The 24,495-nt window shown below is 36.0% G+C and overlaps 2 protein-coding genes and 2 long non-coding RNA genes across 6 annotated transcripts; 2 read left to right on the forward strand and 2 right to left on the reverse strand.

The window, feature by feature from the left end:
* Positions 1-896: 896 nt before the first annotated feature.
* On the forward strand, positions 897-8,310 carry LOC139194441 (uncharacterized). The gene is made up of 3 exons (XR_011579269.1): positions 897-1,277; positions 1,936-2,366; positions 7,827-8,310. It is a non-coding gene; the product is annotated as an uncharacterized lncRNA (long non-coding RNA).
* A 6,381-nt stretch (positions 8,311-14,691) lies between these two features.
* On the forward strand, positions 14,692-18,520 carry LOC103418888 (splicing factor U2af small subunit B-like). Of its 3 annotated transcripts, XM_008356996.4 has the most exons (7): positions 14,731-15,044; positions 15,710-15,796; positions 15,915-15,996; positions 16,135-16,261; positions 16,340-16,774; positions 17,033-17,055; positions 18,315-18,520. In XM_008356996.4, exons 1-5 carry the CDS (start codon positions 14,808-14,810, stop codon positions 16,752-16,754), a joined length of 948 nt encoding a protein of 315 aa, XP_008355218.3. In that variant the 5' UTR covers positions 14,731-14,807; the 3' UTR covers positions 16,755-16,774; positions 17,033-17,055; positions 18,315-18,520. The 3 variants fall into 3 exon arrangements, with proteins under 3 accessions (XP_028955713.2, XP_008355218.3, XP_008355219.3); XM_029099880.2 differs by having other exon boundaries at positions 14,692-15,044; positions 17,033-18,520; XM_008356997.4 differs by lacking the exon at positions 17,033-17,055.
* LOC139194069 (uncharacterized) lies at positions 15,177-16,461 on the reverse strand. The gene is made up of 2 exons (XR_011578786.1): positions 16,324-16,461; positions 15,177-16,244 (listed from the first exon to the last, which is right to left on the reverse strand). It is a non-coding gene; the product is annotated as an uncharacterized lncRNA (long non-coding RNA).
* An 882-nt stretch (positions 18,521-19,402) lies between the features above and the next one.
* LOC103418887 (histone deacetylase HDT1-like) lies at positions 19,403-22,815 on the reverse strand. The gene is made up of 10 exons (XM_070819566.1): positions 22,661-22,815; positions 22,090-22,160; positions 21,777-22,002; positions 21,168-21,212; positions 21,026-21,076; positions 20,772-20,932; positions 20,363-20,440; positions 20,167-20,251; positions 19,771-19,882; positions 19,403-19,689 (listed from the first exon to the last, which is right to left on the reverse strand). The coding sequence occupies exons 1-10, from the start codon at positions 22,671-22,673 to the stop codon at positions 19,629-19,631; spliced, it is 903 nt and encodes a 300-aa protein (XP_070675667.1). The 5' UTR covers positions 22,674-22,815; the 3' UTR covers positions 19,403-19,628.
* Positions 22,816-24,495: the final 1,680 nt, after the last annotated feature.

Genomic DNA, 24,495 nt, shown 5'->3' on the forward strand with positions numbered 1-24,495 from the left:
TTACTGAATGCAACAATACAATGCGCAGCACAATACACATTGGCAACAAACACTTAAGTAAACTCTATATAGGCTCTACTTTGGACATAAACATCATATTTAAAAATTACATGTAAATCCAACAACGTTTGGACTTTGAGGACATGAGAAACCTTTCCACAATAGCGTTAACAACGATGAATATATTAAGCATTATGACACATATTGTATCAATTCATATTTCGGATATACTATAAAATCTCTCCACAAGAACCACAACAGGCCAAGAGACATGCATTAACCACCATCCATATATAATTGGACCTAGAAAGACAATTAAAGGAATAGGATTCTCTCCCTTCCAGTCGCCATCTATTTGGAAAGTTATAATTAAGGCATGTCATCATCTTCAAGGTTCCATCTGAAAAAGAACACGTAGTTCTCTGCACAAAATGTGTTAATATCATCTTCAATCATAAATCCCTTTTACAAAAATTTGTCCAACTCTTTTCGGATGTCGGATTTGAATCAACCTAAATATTTTAGAACTTTTCAACTCAAAATTAGATCGAACCCTATTTTCTTAGTCAAGTAATATGATCCAAATATAAATAAAATAAAATATAAAAAAAAACAACTTTTCTCACCCTGTACATTTTTTTTTTAACGTGTCGGATTGAGATTTAACTATTAACTATTTTTTTTCGTTAAATCTCAACCATTAATTCACTCGTAAGAAAATGGGCAAAATAAATTTTCCATTGTACAAAATATACATTAACGGCATGGTGTAATTGATGGGCGCGTGAACCCAATTTCACATAAACACATCGACTGTCCAAACGAACTCTCTGGAAGAACGAGAACCAGAATTTAAAACGACGTCGGTTTATCTCCCCTTCCCTCAATATTTATAGACGCACGCGCACCCTCCGCTTTTGGCCACCGTCTCAAGCTTCCTCCATTCCCCATTGATTCGCAAACACCGCAGAACCGACTACACTCATGGCGAAGCATTTGGCTTCGATATTCGGGACGGAGAAGAACCGAGTGAACTGCCCTTTCTACTTCAAAATTGGGGCGTGTAGGCACAGCGACCGCTGCTCCAGACTTCACACCAAACCCAGCGTCAGCCCCACGATCTTGCTCTCCAACATGTACCAGTGACCCGATATGATCACCCCCGGCGTCGACGCCCAGGGCCAGCCCATCTGTTACAACCCTACTCTACATCTTCCACAATTGCACAGAAAGAATACATGATACTGCAATTTTATGCACCTGAAAAGGAATGGCAGGTAATTTTTCTTGTTATTTTTTTTAATTGCAGAATGTACTTGTTGGAATTGTTGGATCGCCGGGCCCGTCCCACTCTAACAACACAGATACTGTCCCCACTTAACCACCTGCACAATCCTCAGGTGTGGGGTTTTATCACAAAAGGCCTCGGTATTAGTTAGAGTGGGGTAATACTATTTAAACTTCTTTGGTTTTCTTCACCCCACCGATGTGGGACAGTTTAACACTCCCCCTCACGTGTAACCTCATTTAGTGGTTCACACGTGGAGATCCACATCAGTAATTGAAACTCAGAGGTCGGCTCACGTTGGGCCCACTTGTTTTCAATTGGAACTCAGCGGTCGTTTCTATATTAAGAGTTTAGACTTGTTTCCTTCCGGGTGGTGACAAGCTCATTGGCTTGCACACAAGCTCGTTGGCTTGCACGGGCCCGCAACCGTGGGCTCTGATACCATGTTGGAATTGTTGGATCGCCGGGCCTGTCCCACTCTAACAACACAGATACTGTCCCCACTTAACCACCCACACCTGAGGATTGTGCAGGTGGTTAAGTGGGGACAGTATCTGTGTTGTTAGAGTGGGACGGGCCCGGCGATCCAACAATTCCAACAGTACTGATAAGCTAATATTTTTTTTTTTACTTTGTTAAAATGTCAGGGAATTGAAGCGTGAATTATTTGGGAGCTATAAGAGAAGGCATAGCCACAGTCGAAGCAGGAGTCGCAGCCCTTACCGGCATCGTAGCTATGAAGAGCGTTCTCTTGGTAGCCGCGGTCATAGCAGAAGGTATAATGATGAGGATCGCTATCCTGAAAGCTGGAGAAGAGGAACAAGAATGTAAGCCTTGGTCGAAGGAAATGACGCAGTAGAAGTAAAAGCCCTGGAAGAAGAAGAAACCAGAGTCCGATTAGAGAAGGAAGTGAGGAGAGACGGGCAAAGATTGAGCAGTGGAACAGGGAAAAAGAACAGGATGAAAATGCTAGTAAGGTCAACACTGACCGAAGCAACACTAATGGGCATGCATGAATGGAACAACAGTACAATGGCCATGAGGAACAACAACAATGGCAACTTCCAAATAAATGAGGGTATGACTGCTGAGATTATACAGCTTTATTTTGGTTTTTGCATACACACACACACACACTCCCTCTCTCTCTCTCACCCCCACATCCACACACGCGTCAATATTTATTATACATGCTCATGTAAGATTAACAGAAATATATATATACCTAAATTACTAATCACAAGTTTGCCAATCGAATCACCATAAATCAAGAACAAACTAATTATTCACCATTAAACGTGTTTATGGAAAACTGATGTATTTGCAGAAACACTAACCTGCAGAACTCGATATGGAAGACGAAGCCATCGCAGCTTGTTGATCTAATAACCTTCTCCTCTTTAGCAAACACAAGTGCTTTCCAAACAATAGTTATTTGGTACAAAAGAAGCAGACATTGCAAGAGCAGTGATTATGATCATATATATATATGGTCGTTCTAATCATTCCCCTATTAGAATTCTTATATAACTCGAACAAGTAATCCATATTACAAGTGACCCTTAAAAGATAAAGTACAGAGATAAGTCCCTCAACAACAAGGACTTGTATTTATAATCCTACAAGAAAAAGGATTTCACTAAGCTTATCAACAGGACTATTCCATTCAAAAGATTTATACTACTCGGCTCTTTCAATTCATACTCATACTTTTACATTCTCCCACTTGAGTATGACATATGATTAATAGCCTTATAAATCATGGAAGTGATCACTAAGTTCATACCAACAGAAAACTTATCTTCACATTCGACGTTACTCAAGCACTTCAAAGCATGGAACTCATAAGTCTCTTTTGTCCATCACAAAATTAACTTAAGAATCACAGCATGCCTAAATTGCTCTCTGTGTTCATGTGAACGTATATATTCAGTAATGTCAAAAACATTACTCCCACTTTTCCAATATAACCTCAACACAATAATTGTCAAGACATCAGTTAATGATCAAAACTTATTAACCACAACCATCTTATATCAAAACAGCATATTCAATAGTTCAAAAAAAAAAAGTATTCTGCAACAAAATCACAAAATGACTTTCTAGCAAACCAAACTATCAAATAAAATATGTTCTCTGGTACAATTGATCACAAAGTTTGAAAAATTGAACCCTTAATGAAAACCAAAACAAACACTAACAAGTAGATAAGTATAACTAAGCTAACTAGACTACCTTAGTTCTGGGAATCTTCAAGCTCATCGTTGTCATGTTCTAACTGAACAAAAGCAACTATCTTCAAGCCTTTAAACAGTACACTCCCACTTATCTAGGCCATACTTAACACAACCAAGTTAAGTACAAGTTAATAGCAACTATAAAGGTCGTACCCAGTGCACAAGGCTCCCGCTTTACGCAGGGTCTGGGAGAGGTGAATGTCGGCTAGCCTTACCCCCATTTATGGAGAGGCTGCTCCCAAGTCTCGAACCCGAGACCTACCGCTCATGGGCGAAGGCACTTGCCATCGCACCAAGTGCGACCTCTAAGTTAATAGCAACTATATTAACTAAAAATCATTCCAATACAATGAATGACTAATTAGAATCCATATGGAAACCAAATTCGTTTCCTTTTGAATGCTAACATAATAGGATTCTTCTCATTACTTAAACAAATTACGTAACACAAATAATTCAACCAATTGCTTCAATAAAACCATAAACTGGTTTTTAAGCATCTTGATGAATTATAATGGCTGGCTTAAATACTCTTAGCCAAGCTTACATTCGAACATATGATTCTCCCACTTAAGCATAAGCAGAATGTACTGCACAGCCGATAAAGAAACCGAAGATATGAACCAATTGGTTCCCGATTCCTCACCAATTGCATAATCTCAGTTTAGTCATATACACCTAAACCATTATGCAAACAGTCTATGTATCAAAAGATAGTCACAATCCATTCGGAAAAACTTATCCCACATAAACCCAAAATCACTAGTTTCAACAATGATCAAAATCAGAATAGCAAGCACAATATTTTTGCATTCAATTTGATCCTAACTGTTCAATATCCATCGAGCAAGATCAACTAAAAATTGATAATGTTTGGACATAGAAGCACAAGTTATCATGAAATAAACGAGATAATCAAGATCTCAACTTTTCAACAATATGATTTACATATAATAATTCTTTAACAAGATCGACATGTATCATAATTCAATCTAGTCCAAAAATCAATTGCAAAAATACTAATTGACGCTTCAAAATCTCAAACAATTCCAATCAATGGAAAACCCATAAGTTGTCAAAATTTCAAAATTAATATCTTATGAACTTTGAGATCACATTAGATATGAATTAAAGGATACATACCAATTAATCAGCAAATTTTCATTAAGAGCAGTGGAAGCAAACGAGAAACGAAAATTCCAGACCAAATCTTGCCAATCGATGAGTTCCACTATCATAGCGAAATAGAATGTATTCTTGCCAACAAGGCTTCACCAAAACAATTTATATCATTCCATACAAGGTATAAATACAAGAGCCCTGACATGTTTTCGGTTATACACTGCAAAGATTGACATTTATCGAATCCAAATTCCAAACTCCACCATTCATATATACGGCAACACCCCCAAAACATATTATATGTACTCTAACCAAAACTGGGGATATGAATTACACTTTTTTTCTTCTAATAATTCAAAACAGACCAATGCATTTAATTATATGTACCATAAATACAAACAATGGCATCCAAATTCCATTAGTTTAATATTAGAACCGCTCGGTCATTAAGCATACTTGCCCAGACAATATCAATTCATGGAGTTCTCGTGTAGTCAGATTGATTCCATTCCAAATTGATATTCATCGTATATGTCCCAAAACAAACAAACAAAAGAGAACGATAGGTGCTCTATATGAACAAGTTTTATCCTCCACCAAGACTAATTTAATCATAACCATAGACTCTTTAATGAAAAATAAAGAGTATACATAGACTAAATGCTACATTAACTTATTTATGCAGCAAAAGATGATTTCAGACATCCCACATAATTACAAGTTGGCATCCATAGGGATTTCGAGTTTAATCATGCCCTCACAGTATGTAATTAAACAGGCATACTCGAAATAGCAAAAGCCCTAATTCATCATGCTCAAACTCATCACACTATAATCATGCATATAAGAGAACAATTAACCATGCATGATACAATGAATTAAGTTACTTGAATGCATCATTGGATCCATATTCGTCAACCTAATTGTAATTCCTCAGCTCCAAATAAATGAAACAAATTATCCATCAATGCTCGAGACCCAACCACGCGGATTTCCATCACTCCAAATTCCCATGGACCTCGTACCATTGCAGATTATGAAATGAATTGCCATTGTTACAGACGTGTCGATCCAAAATCATCGCCAAAGTTATCAGCCAGAATCCCGTCGGCACCAATTCCCAGAAAATGACAATTCTCATTCAGATTTCAATAAAACAAAAGAAACAAGATGAACTTTGTTCAATGGTTCTCATTCATAATACAAGTTTATTCATTACACTGATAATACTAGGAGGATTAATAAACCAAAATTATCTCAATCTACAAACATCGTAACCAACTGCAACGGAAGCAATACGCATGCAACTTAAATGTGACATTAGTTAGAAAAGAACGGTTTGGATTCAACAATATTCAATTGCAGGTGTTATTTCAATATCGCTGTCAAATTCCAATATTTCCGATCTACAACTAATTATTTAAGCGGAGTTTGAAGAACATACCATTAACATAATGTTAATGGGGTTGTCGTGATCAAGAGATAGACAAAGCAAAAACTTCTTAATCGTCGCAACTTTCAGTGAAAGCAAGAAAGAAAAGAAAAAGAAGAAACCCAGATAGAAGAAACCGAAAACCTAGAAAATAACAGTCAAAAAATTTTAAATAAAAGGAAACCTTCTAACGGCTCTTTCGCCCTTTCCCTTTTTTTTTTTTTTTTAACGGTGTCGTTTCTTAAGTTCTTTCTGGGTTCAAAAACCGGGAATTTATGTGAAATTTGATCTTGAACAAGATTTATGATTTCAATGGTCAAAATTTAATTGGCTCTAATACCACATATAAGATTAACAGGAATATATATATATACCTAAATTACTAATCACAAGTTTGCCAATTGAATCACCATAAATCAAGAACAAACTAATTATTCACCATTAAACGTGTTTATGGAAAACTGATGTATTTGCAGAAACACTAACCTGCAGAACCCGCTATGGAAGATGAAGCCATCGCAGCTTGTTGATCTAATAACCTTCTCCTCTTTAGCAAACACAGTGTTTTCCAAACAATAGGTATTTGGTACAAAATAAGCAGACATTGCAAGAGCAGGGATTATGATCATATATATATATGGTCGTCCTAATCATTCCCCTATTAGAATTCTTATAGAACTCGAACAAGTAATCCATATTACAAGTGACCCTTAAAAGATAAAATACAGAGATAAGTCCCTCAACAACAAGGACCTGTACTTATAATCCTACAAGAAAAAGGATTTCACTAAGCTTATCAACAGGACTATTCCATTCAAAAGATTTATACTACTCGGCTCTTTCAATTCATACTCATACTCTTACAGCTCAATCACGAAAGAAATTTATATTTCAACAAGAAGCATACGTTCAATAAATAGAGCTTACAGCGCATTTCCACTGTGCATGTTCATTTTGTGGTATGGAATTGAAATAACTTTGCTTTCCTAATCGTTCATATTGTCTGACTGTGTGCTTTCTGCATGATATGCCTCAATACATTCCTCCCTACTGCCCTAGATCTCTCCTCTTAGATTGAACCCTTCAATTCAAGCAGTGTTCCTTCATCAGTTTGTCCTTTTGTATAAAACTATTACTATTACATCATTCGTGACAACTACCAAGTGACGCAAAGGAAATAAATAGAGGATAGGGTGAAGTTAAGAGTTAGGAGACCAATTAGGGTAAACCCTAGTTAGCATTCCTAACAATATTACATTATGTTTGGATATAGAAATTTAAGATTACTAAAGAATTTTAAAATGACGGAAATTGAAATGACTTGATTTTATTTTCTAGAATTTGTAAATTTTAAGGTCTTATACAGACAGTTAACTGAGAATCTAATTGTCAAGTTACTAATAAGGCCACGGTAATTACTAACTACTTTTTCTTCAAGTAACTTTCCACAGTAATTACGAACAAAAATACATAATATATTGGGGGTGGAGAGATAACTTTGGAGATAATATATTACATACGGTAGCAAAAATTACCTCATTGTCACAGATTTATCACATTCGAGGTGCAGCTTTGCAAATGCAAAGAGAACTACAATGGTTCAAGGTGACTATTTTTACATTAAGAACTACCTATTATAATATCGTTCTATGTATCACTTATGTGTTCCATGTTGACAACCCTATTCCATTAAGAATTACCTCATTGTCATAGTCACATCCCTAAAAAAATTCGGCAAAAAATGTAGGAGGTGGAGAGCATTGTAGATCCCAAAGATTGTGAATATGTAAACGAGGATAATAGGACACCACGACAAGTATTTACGGATAATCACAACGACATGGGTAAAGAGGCAAAAAAGTCAATGAAGGAAATAGCAACTTCTTGAACAGTTGTAGGTGCTCTTATTGTCACCATCATGTTTGCTGCTGCAATCACAGTTCCTGGTGGAAATGATGGAGATACGGGTCTTCCTACATTCTTAACTAAAAGGGTATTCACAACATTTATAGTTTCGGATGCAATCTCACTCTTTTCTTCCACAACTTCAGTTATCATGTTTTTGGGGATTCTCACGTCACGTTATTTAGAAGATGATTTTCATAAATATTTGCCCACAAAAATGATAATAGGCCTTTTCACCCTCTTTTTATCTATTGCCACCATGATGATTGTCTTTTCTTGTGCCCTTTACATTATGCTTAAAGGGAAATCATCGATTGTTATCCTAAGCATTTTGCTTGCCAGTGTTCCAGTTACCTCATTCATATGGATGCAATTTCCGTTTCTTGTTGAGTTAGTCATTTCTACGTTTGGACCAGGATTATTTGATGGGAACAAGAAAAAGTTGTTTTGAATTCCTATGTTATCTTTAGTTGGGTTTGTATTTGAGTTGAGATTATGAATCTCACGTTGTGTTGTTCACGTGTTAGGCTTGAGAATTCGTCACACGTTAAGAAACTTGTGAAGGGAAGCCAATGTATATGGCTTTCTATTTGGCCAATGATGTGTGTGTTTTCTTTTTTTCAATAATATGTTCTTCGATCCTAAAAGAAAATTTCCAACTTCAATTTAAATTTATGAGGTTTCTTTTTTGGTAAGTTTCTATTTTGAGTTATTTACCCTTCTTAATGTTATAGAAGAGATAAATAGAACAGGAATTTTAAGGAGAAAAATGTTATATTTCGTTAACAAGAATACAATGGGAGCATGTTGTTGCTTTTACTGATTGCAACAATATAATGCGTAGCACAATACACACTGGCAACAAACACTTGAGCAAACTCTATATAGGTTCTACTTTGGACATAGACATCAATTTTTTTAAAATTACATGTAAATCCAACAACGTTTGAACTTTGAGGACATGAGAAACCTTTCCACAATAACGTTAACAACAATGAATATATTAAGCATTATGACACATAGTGTATCAATTCATATTTCAGGTACACTATAAAATCTCTCCACAAGAACCACAACGGGCCAAAATACATGCATTAACCACCATCCATATATAATTGGACCTAGAAAGACAATTAAAATTCCTTGGTAGAACTCTCTACCAACTTCCAATTTCAACGAGTAGGATTCTCTCCCTTCCAATCGCCTCCTATCTGGACGGTTACGATTAAGGCAAATCAATATCTTGTATTGACTTCTTTATAGAGAGAGAACAAAAAAAGGAAAGTGAGAGAGGAGGGGAGGAAATTTGGAGGGAAAAGATATAAGTGAAAGAACACTTGAAAAAAAAAAAAACATTATTATGTGTTTTGGAAACCCTGAAAAATCTCTTGAGTGATCTTGTGAAAATTTTAAAGGGAACTTTAACGAAAAGCTCCCGGTACTGTTCACTTTAACGAAAAATCATAATTTTATACTAAAAAGTCAATCCTGGTACTATTCACTTTACCCTTTATTTTGTCCTTATCGTTAAAACTCAAAGTTTTCAAACCCTTTTCATTAGTTTTCCTAAATCCCTTTTACAAAAATTTGTCCAACTCTTTTCAAACTTTCGGATTTGAATGAACCTAAATATTTTAGAACTTTTCAACTCGAAATTAGTTTGAATCCCATTTTCTTAGTCAAGTAATATGACAAAAAATAAACTTTCTCACCCTGCACATTTTTTTTACGTGTGATGAATTGAGATTTAACTATTAACTTTTTTTTTTTGTTAAATCTCAATCTTTCATTCATTCGTAAGAAAAATGCGCAAAAGAAAATTTCCATTGTACAGAATAGGTCTGGCAATTCCTGACACGAAATTAACAAGTGTTAGGGTCGTTATCGGGTAATCCGATAAGCATCTGTTAAGATAACGGATTGGTTCAGGTATACACGTGGATAATACGATACACGATAAACAAAATATTAATTTTATAATTTTATAACCCTACAAAATTACTATAATAATTATATATATTAATTTAACAATTTTATACCCCTAAAAACTATAATAATTATATATATATATATGATGCGAAATATATAAGCACACAAATTAAACCCTCTTTTTATCAATTGTAGTAAAGTATGTAAGTAGGGATCGTTCTAGGCCGGGGATTAGGAGGGATTGCTAAATCACTTGGAAACTGACTTGAAAACGTGAAAACAAAGTTTAAAACACTAACTAGACTCAAAGAATGCAAAACTATACTTTAAAACACTAAAACAAACCAAAAGACTCAAAACAGCCCCTAAACACTCAAAACTACCTTAAAACACAATCTGGGCAATTTTGGGACTCTCACACAAACTTGGACATATTTTGGTTTTCTAATGAACTAAAACACTTAAAAACATAATCTAAGACAAGTTCTAATTAATATGACTCAAAGAAATAAGATGGGGTTGATTTTCGACGAAAATAATTAAATTAAGACAAGAACAAAGTAAACAAATTCTTAGACAAATTTGGGTGAATCAAAACACTCTAACACACAACCAAAACAGAAATTAAACACTTTGAAACAATAAAGTAAAAGGAGGATTTTGGTTTTAATGAATTTGAAAACAAAACAAACTTTGTAAAACAAAACAGATTGTAAGTGAATTTGAATGAAACTTATGGATGGAAGATTAGCTAGGAGGTTCTTCTCCACATATGTCACACTTGCATACAAAACGATTTCCAGTTGCTTTTCGATAAGCTATGAATACTCAACGCCCCAAATTAACCGTGAATTGCACTAATTAACCCTCAGTTTTTTCCACAAGTTATTAGGTTGGATGATTGCATACGACAACCCAAAACATTCCCTACAAGTTCCCTACATGAATTGCATAATAGAGATACAAGCAAAAATCATTAAGTTCTATGAAAAACATAAGCATTGACGAGGCACTCGTTACTATGATTTGCATGAAACTTATGCCAAGAGTTTACTTAACGTGATTGTGACTAGCAACCTTCACTACTTGTGAATATAAGTTTATAACGATTAGGTGAAACTCCCTTATATTCTAGCGTCAAATTCATGCATGAAAATTAAGCGTGCACTCTTAACCAACATACACAAATTAGTTTTTATATGAACGGATAAGTAAATTGAATTCACAACTTATGAATCACAACTGGATGTAATCAAATCATATTGCAAGTATGAACATAGTTTCGAATCACCCCCTAACTAAGAGGGGTTTAGTTCCTCATACTCACAAAGCAAAGATACATAAAATTAGACATTAAAATCAAAGGAAAGAAAACACATAAAATGCTCCAACTTGGTAGCAATTGCATCCAAGATTCCTCCTTTCCCTTGCTTGCGGCAGATTGGGTTATGGCAGATTTTGGGTAGTTTTATGATGTAGAATGGATGGGGAATGGTATGGAAGGGTTTAGGGTGAGTGTGGAGGAGTGTTTGATGGTTGGAGGGTGGTGGGTGGTGGAGAACTAGGCAAAGAGGGTGGAAGAAGGTGGAGTGGCTGTTATGTTTTCTAGGCACTAGAATGGTGTTTTTGGGGTGTTTTGCTTCCTAGGGTGTGTATGGACGAATTTTTGTGATAAAATGATGAATATGGGGGATTGTCCTCTGGCCAAGGGGTGTAAACATGTATTTATAGGCCCCAAAAACCTTAGAAAATCAGGTTAGGTTAAGGATGAAATGCATGGCAATTTGTGTGTGTGGTGTGCAATGGTCCAAGGGTGAAAATGAAGTAATGATGCAAAGTGTGAAGGGTAAAATGGAGTGGTGTTGTAGCTAGGGAGCATGAATGATTATGTGCATTGCATAGAGATGGAAATGGAGGTGAAATGTGTCAACAAATGGGTTAAAGGTGCAACAACATGTGTTGCACATGGCATTGGATTCCAAATGTGAATGATGGAGCATCAATTGGTGCATGTAATGGATGTAAATGTTGTCTAAAATCTAATGAGTGAAGGGAACAAGAGGTATCAAGCAATTGAGTGTAATAATTAAATGAATTGAAGCATGAAATTAGAAATTATGTAGGGGACAAGAGTGATCAAGCATGGCATGGAATCCAAAGGGAATTCTATGTGGTTTGCATGGCAAGGAATGCAAGTTGGGGTGACAGATTTTTGGGCTGTTTTCTTCATCTTTTGGACCATAATTCTTCACATTCTTGGCCTCTTTAGTTCTCAAATTCGTCCATCCACTTTGGCCCAAATATGTGACATGCATTCCAAGCTCCATTTTGCTCCAAAATGCTCCAAAATGCATCTTCTTGCCTACTTTGTCCATAAAATCTGAAAACACACGAAAATGACTTTAAACATTAAAATAACTAAGGAAACACGACATAAATGCACAAGAACAAGCCAACTAAGTCGCATAAATATGCTCCTATCAATATATATTAAATATTAAAAATTAGTGACCATTGGATCAGCTTAAATATACATATCATTGAATTTCTTAAGTATTATACGTACAAAATAAATAAATTTAAATCTACTTAATAAATAAATAAATATATTCATATATATATATATACACACACCATTGAACTTGATAGGATACGAATTCTACGAAACTAATTTCAATGATCCAACCATCAAACTTGTTTGTATATGCTTTGAGATAGCATCAGCAAAAAATCGCAAAAAACAAACATTCAGAGATTAAGTAACAGGACAAAAAATTCCGACGGTTAACAACAAAAAATCACGATTTAACGGTTAATTTAACTCCAATTTTGATGATTATTTACAGCTATACTCCTTAACCCTATATGAATACAATCAATGAACTCGATCTTCAATTTAAAATATTTACACTAGTCGATACCGCAAAATCTTATGTTATACTTAATAAAATTGATGGGATACGTATTATATGAAACTAGTTTCAACGATCCAACCGTCAAACATGTTTGTATATACTTCAAGATCGCATACGCCAAAAATTTAAAAAACAACATTCAGAGATCAAGTAACGAGACAAAACTTTTCGACGGTTATAAACGAAAAATCACAATTTAATGATTATTTTAACTCCAATTTTGATGGTTTTTTACAGCTACACTCCTTGACCCTATATGAATACAATGAATGAATTCAATTTTCAATTTAAAATATTTACACTAGTGAATACCACAAAATCTTATGTTATACTTAATGAAAGTATAAATAAACTCTTAAGTGTTAGTGAATCTATTGTTTTGATGAGATACGCATTCTAGGAAACTAATTTCAACGATCCAACCGTTAAACCTGTTTGTATATGCTTTAAGATCGCATACACTAAAAATCGCAAAAAAAAAAAACATTCAAAGATCAAGTAACGGGACAAAACTTTACGACGGTTATCAACAAAAAATCACGATTTAACGGTTATTTTAACTCCGATTTTGATGATTTTTTACAACTACACTCCTTAACCCTATATGAATACAATGAATAAATTCGATCTTCAATTTAAAATATTTACACTAGTGGATATACTTAATGAAAGTATGAATAAACTCTTAAATGTTAATAAATCTATCGTTTTGATGAGATACGCATTCTACAAAACTAATTTCAACGATCCAACCGTCAAACTTGTTTGTATATGCTTCAAGATCGCATACGCCAAAAATCGCAAAAAACAAACATTCAAAGATCAAGTAACAGGACAAAACTTTTCGACGGTTATCAACGAAAAATCACGATTTAACGGTTATTTTAACTTCGATTTTGATGTTTTTTACAACTACACTCCTTGACCCTATATGAATACAATGAATAAACTCGGATCTTCAATTTAAAATATTTACACTAGTGGATATAAAATCTTATGTTATATTTAATGAAAGTATGAATAAACAAGTGTTAGTGAATCTATTGTTTTGATAGGATACGCATTCTATGAAACTAGTTTCAATGATCCAACCGTCAAACATGTTTATATATATTTTGAGATCGCATATGCCAAAAATTGTAAAAAAACAAACATTTAGAGATCAAGTAACGAAACAAAACTTTTCGACGGTTATAAACGAAAAATCACGATTTAACGGTTATTTTAACTCCGATTTTGATGATTTTTTATAGTTACACTCTTTGACCCTATATGAATACAATGAATGAATTCAATTCAATTTAAAATATTTACACTAGTGATCAATGAAAATTGATGATTTTGTAAAAAAAATAACATGTAAGCTTTGAGTTTCATTGGCAAGATTTTAACTTTTGAGAAAGGATTCACAACCTTGAAAACAAAAACTGTTTCATTTTGCATATCTTTGCACATTTAATATTTTGTAATAAACTAGTAGTGTATGGATATTTGTTTATTAGACTCTTATTTTCAAGTATAGATGTAGTACTTAAACGAAAAATTTGTTTTAATGTTTTGAAGTAATATTTATGTGGCATTTTGTGGTATGTGCAAATTTAAGAATTTTTTTTTTTTTTAAACGGGTCGAGTCACTTTACCTGTTAAGATAACGAGTGTAACACGACACAACCTGTTAAGATAATAGATATTACACGAAAATGACACGAACACGACCGACATAACTCGTTTACTATGCCAAGTACAGAATTTCACGGGCTGGGTGTAATTGATGGGCGCGTGAACCCAATTTCACATAAACACGTCCAACCGTCCAAACGAACTCTCTAGAAGAACAAGAACCAGAATTGAAAACGACGTCGTTTTATCTCCCCTTCCCTCAATATTTAGAGACGCACGCGCACCCTCCCCCACTGGCTACCGTTGCAAGCTCCGCCCTTCCCCATTGATTCGCAAACACCGCAGAACCGAAGACACTCATGGCGGAGCATTTGGCTTCGATATTCGGGACGGAGAAGGACCGAGTGAACTGCCCTTTCTACTTCAAAATTGGGGCGTGTAGGCACGGCGACCGCTGCTCCAGACTCCACACCAAGCCCAGCGTCAGCCCCACGATCTTGCTCTCCAACATGTACCAGCGACCCGATATGATCACCCCGGGCGTCGACGCCGAGGGCCAGCCCATCGACCCCCGCCAGATGCAGAGGCACTTTGAGGTTTTCCTCGCCCTTCTTTTTCTTCTTCTTCTTCTTCTTTGTCTCGAAAATTGAGAACCCTTTTGCCGTATTTGCTTTAATTTGATGGTGGTTTATGCTATATGACCCGTGATTCAACAGAAATCGCTTGAATTTTGTGTTGTTTTTATTGGTAGGGTTGTTAGATTTATCATTGCATTATGTGTTGTTTCTGTGGGATTAGGGTTTTTTGTTATGCAGTGAAATGATCCAAATCTCTAGGCCCTTAATGAACCTGCAAGTAACAGAGGATAGAGATAGAGAGGGAAGGAAGAGAGAGAGCAGAGCTCTTGAATACTGAGAGCTAGTGCGCTCTTATACAAGTTACAACTCATCAAAACCACACTAAAACAGGAAAAGCCTAATAATCCCAAGAATTAAACCCTTAATAGTGATTAAGCTAATCACTACTCACAGATCATATCATGCAGATTCCCCGTTTGTGAAGTTTTCAGAATTGGTGGGATTAAAAAGTGCATCTATAAACTTTTAGGGATTAATTTAAACTTTTAGTTGTTAATTATATGATCTTAGACCGCCGAATGCTTCATACGAAGGCTGTGAAATAGTTGAAACCTTATAAGAGTGTTTGTTTAAGTCCTTTTCATTATGTGTATATCTTGTAAGCGTGTTATGGCATTTCGCAGGAGTTTTATGAGGATTTATTTCTCGAGTTGAGCAAGTATGGCGACATTGAAAGTCTGAATGTCTGCGACAACCTAGCCGACCACATGGTATGTTATATTCAACGGAGAGTTAAGCTCTCGTTCGGTTTTCCTTGTTTATTTTGTTTCTTTCAACAGAAAGATTATTGATATTTGATTCTATTGGGAAATTCATTCATTTGGGCAGGTGGGCAATGTGTGTGTTCAGTTTAGGGAGGAAGAACATGCTGCAAATGCGCTTCGGAACCTGAGTGGAAGATTTTATGCTGGTTAGTTTTTCTCTGCATCCGTCATCTTTAGAATTTGGTCTCAACTCTCAAGGTTTCTACTGGTTATGGTTTATATTGTATGTTAGGCCTACAATTTATTATATGCTGAACTTCTGGCCCTTGGTAAATCACTTGCAGGTCGTCCTATCATCGTTGACTATTCACCGGTGACAGACTTCCGTGAAGCCACCTGCAGGCAATATGAGGAGAACACATGCAACCGTGGTGGATACTGCAATTTTATGCACCTGAAAAGGATTGGCAGGTAAGTTTTCTTGTTATTTTTTTTAATTGCAGAATGTACTGATAAGCTAATATTATTTTTACTTTGTTAAAATGTCAGGGAATTGAGGCGTGAATTATTTGGGAGCTATAAGAGAAGGCATAGCCGCAGTCGAAGCAGGAGTCGCAGCCCTTACAGGCATCGTAGCTATGAAGAGCGCTCTCACCGTAGCCGGGGTCATATCAGAAGGTATGATGATGAGGATCGCTATCCTGAAAGCTGGAGCCGGAGGAACAAGACTGTAAGCCCTGGTCGAAGGAAAGGACGCAGTAGAAGTAGAAGCCCTGGAAGAAGAAGAAGAAACCAGAGTCCTGTTAGAGAAGGAAGTGAGGAGAGACGGGCAAAAATTGAGCAGTGGAACAGGGAAAGAGAACAGGATGAAAATGCTAGTAAGGTCAATATTGACCGAAGCAACATTAATGGGCATGCACAAATGGAACAACAGAACAATGGCCGTGAGGAACAGCAACAATAGCAACTTCCAGAGAAATGAGGGTATGACTACTGTGATTATACAGCTTTATTCTGGTTTTTGCTCACGCTGTCTATCCTCTTCTCTACACACACACACACACACACTCTCTCTCTCTCTCTCTCTCTCTCTCTCTCTCTCTCTCTCTCTCTCTCTCTCACCCCCACACCCACACCCTCGTCAATATATATTATACATGCCCAATCACGAAAGAAATTTATGTTTCAACAAGAAGCATATGTTCAATAAATATAGCTTACAGCACATTTTCCACTGTGCAGATGGTGTGCAGGTTCATTCTGTGGTATGGAATTGGAATAACTTTGCATTTTTAATCATTCATATTGTGTGACTGTGTGCTCTCTGCATGATATGCCTCAATACATTCCTCCCTACTGCCCTAGATCTCTACTCTTAGATTGAACCATTCACTTCAAACAGTGTTCCTTCGTCAGTTTGTCCTTTGTAGAAAATTATTACTATTCCATCATCCGTGACAACTACAAAGTGACGCAAAGGAAAGAAATAGAGGATAGGGAGAAGTCAAGAGTTAGGAAACCAATTAGTGTATACCCTAGATAGCATTCCTAACAATATTAAATTATGTTTGGATGAAGAAATTTAAGATTACCAAAGAATTTTAAAATGATGGAAATTGAAATGACAGGATTTTATTTTCAAGAATTTGTAAATTTTCTTGTTTGGTTAACCTAAAAGAACAATGGAATTGAATACAGAAATTTTTTTTTTTTTTTAACTCTCAATCATAGAAATTGGGAAATTACAATATTTACATGGAATTTAAACTTGGGAATTAAAAGTCCTAAATTCCAAGTGTTTTTTACCATGCGGAAATTCTTAATTTCTATGTTTATGAATCTAAACAAAGGAATTGGTGCATATCAATTTATAAATTCTGACTTTTATCGAAATTCTAAGTTCATTTCCTTCATCCAAACATAGTGTTATTCTTCAAATAGGAAATTCTTTAGAGGCTTGATTATTTGAAGCACAAATTATCAAAAGTTTATCACAATAAGTAAATTAGATTTGGGAATCTGTAAAGAAAATAATATAACGTTTAGTTCATAGTAGTATAATATTATAGCATAGCCATCCCCCTCAGCTAAGAATTTCTGTTTGGGAATTAGGGCCGGATCACAGTCACTCTTGCATCTCTGTATGAAATAGGCCCCGTATATCTTTCTTGTTCAATTAAGACGGAAAAAGGTTTTATTTCGTTCTTATTTATGTTCATGAAAGTATTCCCTAGTTGATGTGTTGCAAACTTGTGAAACTTGTATGCTTGTTTTGTATGCATCACAATTTCAGTCAGGATCTGTGACCACCACAAATCAAGAGTAGTGAATGATGGAATATCATGGTTCAGTCTGGGTTTTGTTTCCTTCTCCCTTTGTAGCTTAATATCTTTTTCTGTTTCAATTTACGGAAAAAAAGTCGAGATCTTACATTCTTTACAAGTTTTGCAGGTTCAGGTTTCCCTGCTTCTATGGTCCGTAGCTTTTTCTTTTCATTGCAGCTTACCATGGAATTTGTGTACAGGTTTGATGGTGCAGTGTTTCAGGATTCAGGAGAATGTAGTGGTTATTCGACGTTTCAGGTTTCATTTCGAACGACTGTTGTAGGTTGTTTACTGTTGGTAGTTGTAGTAGTCTAATTATGGTGCAGGTTGAGTCTGACAACCAAAATCTCTCATCTTATGTTGTTGAACGAGTTGGTTGACATATTTGAGATTTCAAGGATTATTATTTGATGTTTTTAGTTGGAATGATCTAGGACGGATCCAGAAATCTTTTTTAGTGGGGGCAACAAAAAACAACTAAGAAAATCTTATTATAATATGGTTATACGCAATATGATATTAAGGATGGTTTCAAATGATGATGTATCACAATTTCAATGTTACAAAAATTTGAATATAGTAGTGGAAAGTGGCAAAGTGATGAGAAAAATATAAATACATGATAGGCGGAAGAGGGTTTTTTAGGTTTGAATGACAGAACAAGAGCACTATTGCCCATATAATATTTGATATGGAGTATAAGTAGAATGAATGGTTGGATATTAGATACATATATTTTCTTCAAAAATAATCTGTGTATATTATATAATTGTAGTCTGCAACTAAATAAACGAATTACTTGAGTGGGGAGCATCTGCCCCCAGTGAGCCTTTGTTGGCTCCGTCCATGGAATGATCATATTAAGTTGTTCGATTTCTGTTTTTATTTATTTGTTTGTATATAATTATTTTGGTGAATTTTAAAGCATTATTTTTTCTACTTTTATTGGGAAATCTTAATCCCTATCAGCCAAGTTTAATCCTAAATTTTCCAGGCTAAAAAGAGAGCTAAAAAAAGAGACAACAGGTGACGAGCCACGAATATTCACTTATTCTGGACCAAGAATGACTATGGGAATTTCACCTGTTTGAACGTGCTTCAATCATTTGAACACATGAGCTAGAAATTGTCAAAGATTTTAGCCGAGCGATATAATAAATAAAAATTGACTCCGACCAATTTTCATGTTTTTTTTTCCAGCCATTGGGATTAAGCGGTTAGCATTTTCCTTGGTTAAAATGCTCATGTTTACAAAATTTAAGACTCAGGTAATTGGATTAAAGTGCGATTAAAATCAAATTAGAATTTGAGATTTAAATACTAGAGATTCATGAGGAAAACATAGGTCCAATTCAAGATATTAACTATAAATAACAAGCCGCATATTTCAAAAACCTCCCTCGAGGACAACCGCTACGCCCAAAACATTTAACACATCACCCTCTCTACTCTGAATTATCAAAATAATTAACATATCATAGGCGTCCAACGCTTGCTTCCGCACGTCCTTCATTCTACTTGGCTCCGTGCTTGGCCTTGTTGTGAGACGAAAGAGCGCCATCAGAGTTAAATGACCTGCAAAAAAGCAACACAATACATAAATACCACCAGCAAAATACAGTCCAACGCCAATAAACTGTTATAGCCTTCACATACTTGCTGCATGTTTTGCAAGAGTGATCGCCGCCAGCAGAATTAGGTGTTTGTGGAGTCTTTCCGCCCTTCTTTGCAGGGTGTGGTGTTGCAGTGTGGGCACCCTTCTTTCCGTCTGTAACAGATGCAACAACTTTAACGACACAAGTCCATAAAACCAAGCACTAAGTAAAACGAGGGAAATTATCTTGCTTCTTGTTTTCTGAATCGAACTAGGAATTTATATTGCATGTTGTGCAGTTTCCTGAATCGTTATGCATTTACATCACATGTCGTCCATAAAACATGCAAGAAACATTCCCAATATGCCCGCCCACTAACGCTAGAAAACAGAAAGAATCATTTGCAGCGTTATTAAACTAAAAATGCTTTTTTGTGTGTGAGAAAAAGGAAAAGTACCAGTCTTCTGTGGAGTAACTTGCTTTGCCTTCTTAGCAGAGACAGGAGTTTTCGGGGCAGATTCATTGGGCCTTTTCTTGGAGTCCTGCATAAATAATCAAATTATGAACAATTAGAACTCACAGAAAAAAATAAAAGTTCAAAAACTGGAAGCGACAAACACACTAACAGGAACCATATGAATTCATTTGATTACCTTCTTAGGCGTTGGGGTGTCCTCTTCTTCCTCACTGTCCTCTTCATCTTCATCACTACTATCAGCTCCAAGCATGTCCTACAATACGAAACGCAAATTTTGAAAGTGATTATTAGATACAAGCTAGAAACTGGTAATCTAAAAGCTAAATCCAAAGTTAACATTTGACCCAAGAACCTCCAACAACAAACAAGTTGAAACACAACCCATGAACAAATCTTCAGGACCAAAGAGGAAAAAAATAAAACTCGAACTAATTTTAGACATTGGTTAAAACCAGAACATTTGAAATAAGTTAACTTGTGTGCAAATAGTTCATAATCTGTAGTTTTTTTGGTACAATTCATAACATTATTCAATTCATACTTGTAAAGGAATAGCTATATTCTTATGAAACCCTTTTGGTTACCTCATCAGAACTTTCATCATCATCAGAATCATCTTCATCTGAGTCATCAGAATCATCCTCATCCTTAATTGGCTCTTCAATCTTAACCTTCTGCTTTCCAGAAGATTCTGGTTTGACAGTATTAGTCTTGGGTGGAGCTGGCTTTGCTTCAACAATGTTACCTGTGCACAATCGAAAAACTGGTTAGAATGAACTGAACTTCCCACACATTCCCGCAACAAAATCAAAAAGAGAAGTCCAAGTGCAGCATTTACCATTGCCAGTAAAATTCAGCGGGAGATCCTCTTCTGATTCACTATCAAAATCTACAAGGAAAATTGTAACCACATCAGCTGACATTGAATAATACATTAACGATAAACACAAAACAGAGAAGTAAAATATAATAGAACTTACCAGTTTGGTCCTCGTCGGATTCGGTGGCAGCAGAAACAGCAAGTAGTCAAGGAACAAATGGAGAGATCAAATATTGCAACATTCATTAACACTAAGTTACAAAATCAGTATTATAATAGTTCCATGCAATACAAAACCCCAGTTAATGAAAACTTGTTTTCCTCGAATGATAACTAGCATGGAGGAAAAAACATAATAATGAACTCATACAATTTTGATCCCCAAAAGCAATAGAGAGAACTGCTGCATGTTTTGCATGCATTTCTACAAAAGACAACTGAACAAAAACTTCATAAAACTACAGTAAACTAAATTTTGAGAATACAATGTAAAACCAGAAAGTACTATAAGCCAATTAACATGTTCCCAAATTTAAGGTGCTCACCCCACCCAATCCAACGATACTACACCTGCTAATGAAAAGAAATATTCAACAACCCAACTAAAGGTCATCCAAAGAAAGTAACAACCAGCTGAAAAAAAAATAGCAATAGGAAACAACCAACTGAAAACCGCTTTTAACATAAGACTCCACCTTATCATAACAAGATTAACACATTAAGAAAGAAAGTTTAAATATCATGCTCCAACAATCAATTTAGCATAAACACAAACAATTGAAAGGATATTTTGCAATGTAAGTTTGATAACCACAAAAGTGGACACTCCCGCTTTTCAAGTTGTGAGAGAGCTCGAACTCTTTGTCAAAGACCAAGTCAAAGGGAATCTGAGGCATTTTATCAGATGAGAGATTTGCCAAAACAAGCTTCTGGTTCCCAACCTTGACATGGATAACACACTGATCACCTCCCTTCTTTAACTCGCCCAGAGTTGCCTAGCGAACAAGAAACTATTAAGAAACTTGCGAACGCATGCCATGTACAGTGATTCAAAACAAAAATTAGTGGACAAATCAATTAACCTGTGACAAGTGGATAACATAGCTTTCCTCTGGCACCACCTTTAGAGGCTCTCCAGCCTTAACTTCAACACCTAAACCAACGAAAACGGAATCGTTATTCAGAGTACAACAATAATTAATAGCATAACATCTGCAAAGACAAAATATCCATATACATTACATTACATAACCACAAAAAGCATATTAATCACCACTGTCCTTTTAAATCCACATTTTCTACAAAAACCCGAGTAGGAAACGATGCAGGATACCATTTTAAGAGACCGTAAACCCGAAACGCTCATGGAAATCATCAAGTCAAATTATTACACCGGTTTCTGAACACAAGAATTTTAGCTACCGCAACAATCTCAATCGCAGAATCACATTCATAAAAATTATCGGTAACGGAATGCAGAGCAAAAAAAAAAAAAACACAACCAGTAAGTCAAAAAATTTCAAACTATCGAACACAGAAAGGAAGTTTTCTCAGAGCAGACGACCAGAGCACAGATCATAACAGTAGGAAACCCTAGACAATGAATTCATGCGAGACGAAGAATAGAAAGAGATATAGGTAGAGACGAATTACCCCAAAACTCCATTGAACAACTGTGAGAAAGTGAGAGAGAAGGGGGGCTAGGGTTTTTGAGAGAGCACGACTGGAGAGGCGGAAGATGGAGGGTTTAAGGGGCGTTTTATAAGCGCTTTGCTGCCAGGTTTCGTGCTAGGGTTTTTGAAGACTTCTTCACAATCGCAGTGTGGGGTTGGGCCTGGGCTTTAGTTTAAAGCGGGGCCGAAGCCCATATCAGAACTAATGATTTCAAAAGAAAACTTCCCGTTGGATGTATTTCTATGTTGAATAAATAAACCTAATCAAGGTTATAATCAAATTAAATATAATTACCGACTTGCCAGATTTTAAAATATGTTAGGTGCCTCTGATAGGATATTAATCCGAATTATAATACAAAAGAGATAGATTTTCAAACGAGAAATTTTATATGAATCCAAACTGAATTATATTAATCCAGTTACCATTTTAACATAACGGAAAATTATAAATCTTAATATCTTAAACACCCTTTCGGATAAGAATATCATCTTCCTTCCTTAGTAGTAATCAAAGCAAACTTGAAGAAGATAACCGTATGACCAATTTATTATGTTCATAATCTTCAGTTTATAATATTCATCCAAAGCCATATAATCAAAGTTTTAATTATTGGATTTAGAAGATATTATGAGTGGAGGTAGACGACATGGATTTGCTCTTCGAGGGTATGGTTTTGTTAACTTACCCCTAATATCCAATAAATAATCCCCAATTGGAGGATTTGGGGAAACATCATCACCCTCGTTTTTATTTGATTGTGTCACACGTATGTATGGATACTCGACCTTTGATGTTGTGTTAATAGTTTCCAAAATTTAAAATTACTTGAAGGATATAACAGTCGTGGACGACCTTGAGGAGATATTTTGCGCTCACTTGGGTTCGTTTTGCAAGAAATTATACATGGTACAGTGGTGTGCTAGGTTTTGGCTTAGTCGCTCTTTTTTATTGGGAATTGTTATTGACATTCCAAAAATCTCATTCTATACTCCAAATTTTCTATATTTGGAAAGAAAAATACATTTATGAGGAGTTGTTGACCCTAAAAACTACCAAGCCTACGTGGCGCGCAGGCCGAGTAATCTATAAGCTAACTACGTCCTTCGGTGAATGCGGGGCGTGCCAACTAGTCAGCCGAGCTCGGCCGAGGAGTAAATTTATTGATGTTGTGTTGGGTGCGCGGCTGACTTCTGCGTCTTGCGATTGCGACCGAGGAAGGAACACGTCTCGGCCTCTTGGGTTCTCGAACCTGAAGACAAGGCTACTATTCTTACGAAGTTCACGAATCGCCGTCGTCGGGTTCGGCCACAGTGATGTTATTCGTCAGAGTAAACTCACGCTGAATTGACACCAAAGTGTAAGGGCACAAATACTCAAAGCGAATATAAGTCTTAATAGTGAACGTGGTTTGGCTGTCTGAATGCCGAACTCTAAATCCCACTTGAGAGTATCCAATCATAAAATAACTCGGTGTGCAATGCGCCGAGCTCAGTAAACTGTAACACCTCACTTCGCCGCCGAAGGCTAATGAGATGACCTCAATCAATGAGGATTCAGAAATCCTTCTCAACCGAGACTTGGATAGGTAACCAACCATCCTCGCCGCAATGTTGTTGATGCCAACGGAAGATGCTGCGAGATCGGCTGATTCTACGGCGGCAGAGCTATCTATGCCGACTTAAGATATAACCAGTTGCTTTCACAGTGCTGTTAATGCCAACGGAAGATGTGTCAGCGAAAAGAGAAAATAAAAATCTCAAAGTTGTTGAGAGAGTTTGCGCAGGGCAGTTGTGTGTTGAATTGGAGGGGGC

This window comes from Malus domestica, chromosome 03, assembly GCF_042453785.1.
Source record: "Malus domestica chromosome 03, GDT2T_hap1".
NCBI lineage: Eukaryota > Viridiplantae > Streptophyta > Magnoliopsida > Rosales > Rosaceae > Malus > Malus domestica.

Coding starts and splice junctions, on each gene's coding strand:
- LOC103418888 (XM_029099880.2), top strand. CDS start 14,808: ATGGCGGAGCATTTGGCTTCGATATTCGGGACGGAGAAGGACCGAGTG. Junction 15,045..15,709: donor AGATGCAGAGGCACTTTGAG/GTTTTCCTCGCC, acceptor GGCATTTCGCAG/GAGTTTTATGAGGATTTATT. Junction 15,997..16,134: donor GAGTGGAAGATTTTATGCTG/GTTAGTTTTTCT, acceptor AATCACTTGCAG/GTCGTCCTATCATCGTTGAC.
- LOC103418887 (XM_070819566.1), bottom strand. Junction 22,003..22,089: donor ATGTTATCCACTTGTCACAG/GTTAATTGATTT, acceptor CTTGTTCGCTAG/GCAACTCTGGGCGAGTTAAA. Junction 19,883..20,166: donor AGTTACTCCACAGAAGACTG/GTACTTTTCCTT, acceptor CATCTGTTACAG/ACGGAAAGAAGGGTGCCCAC.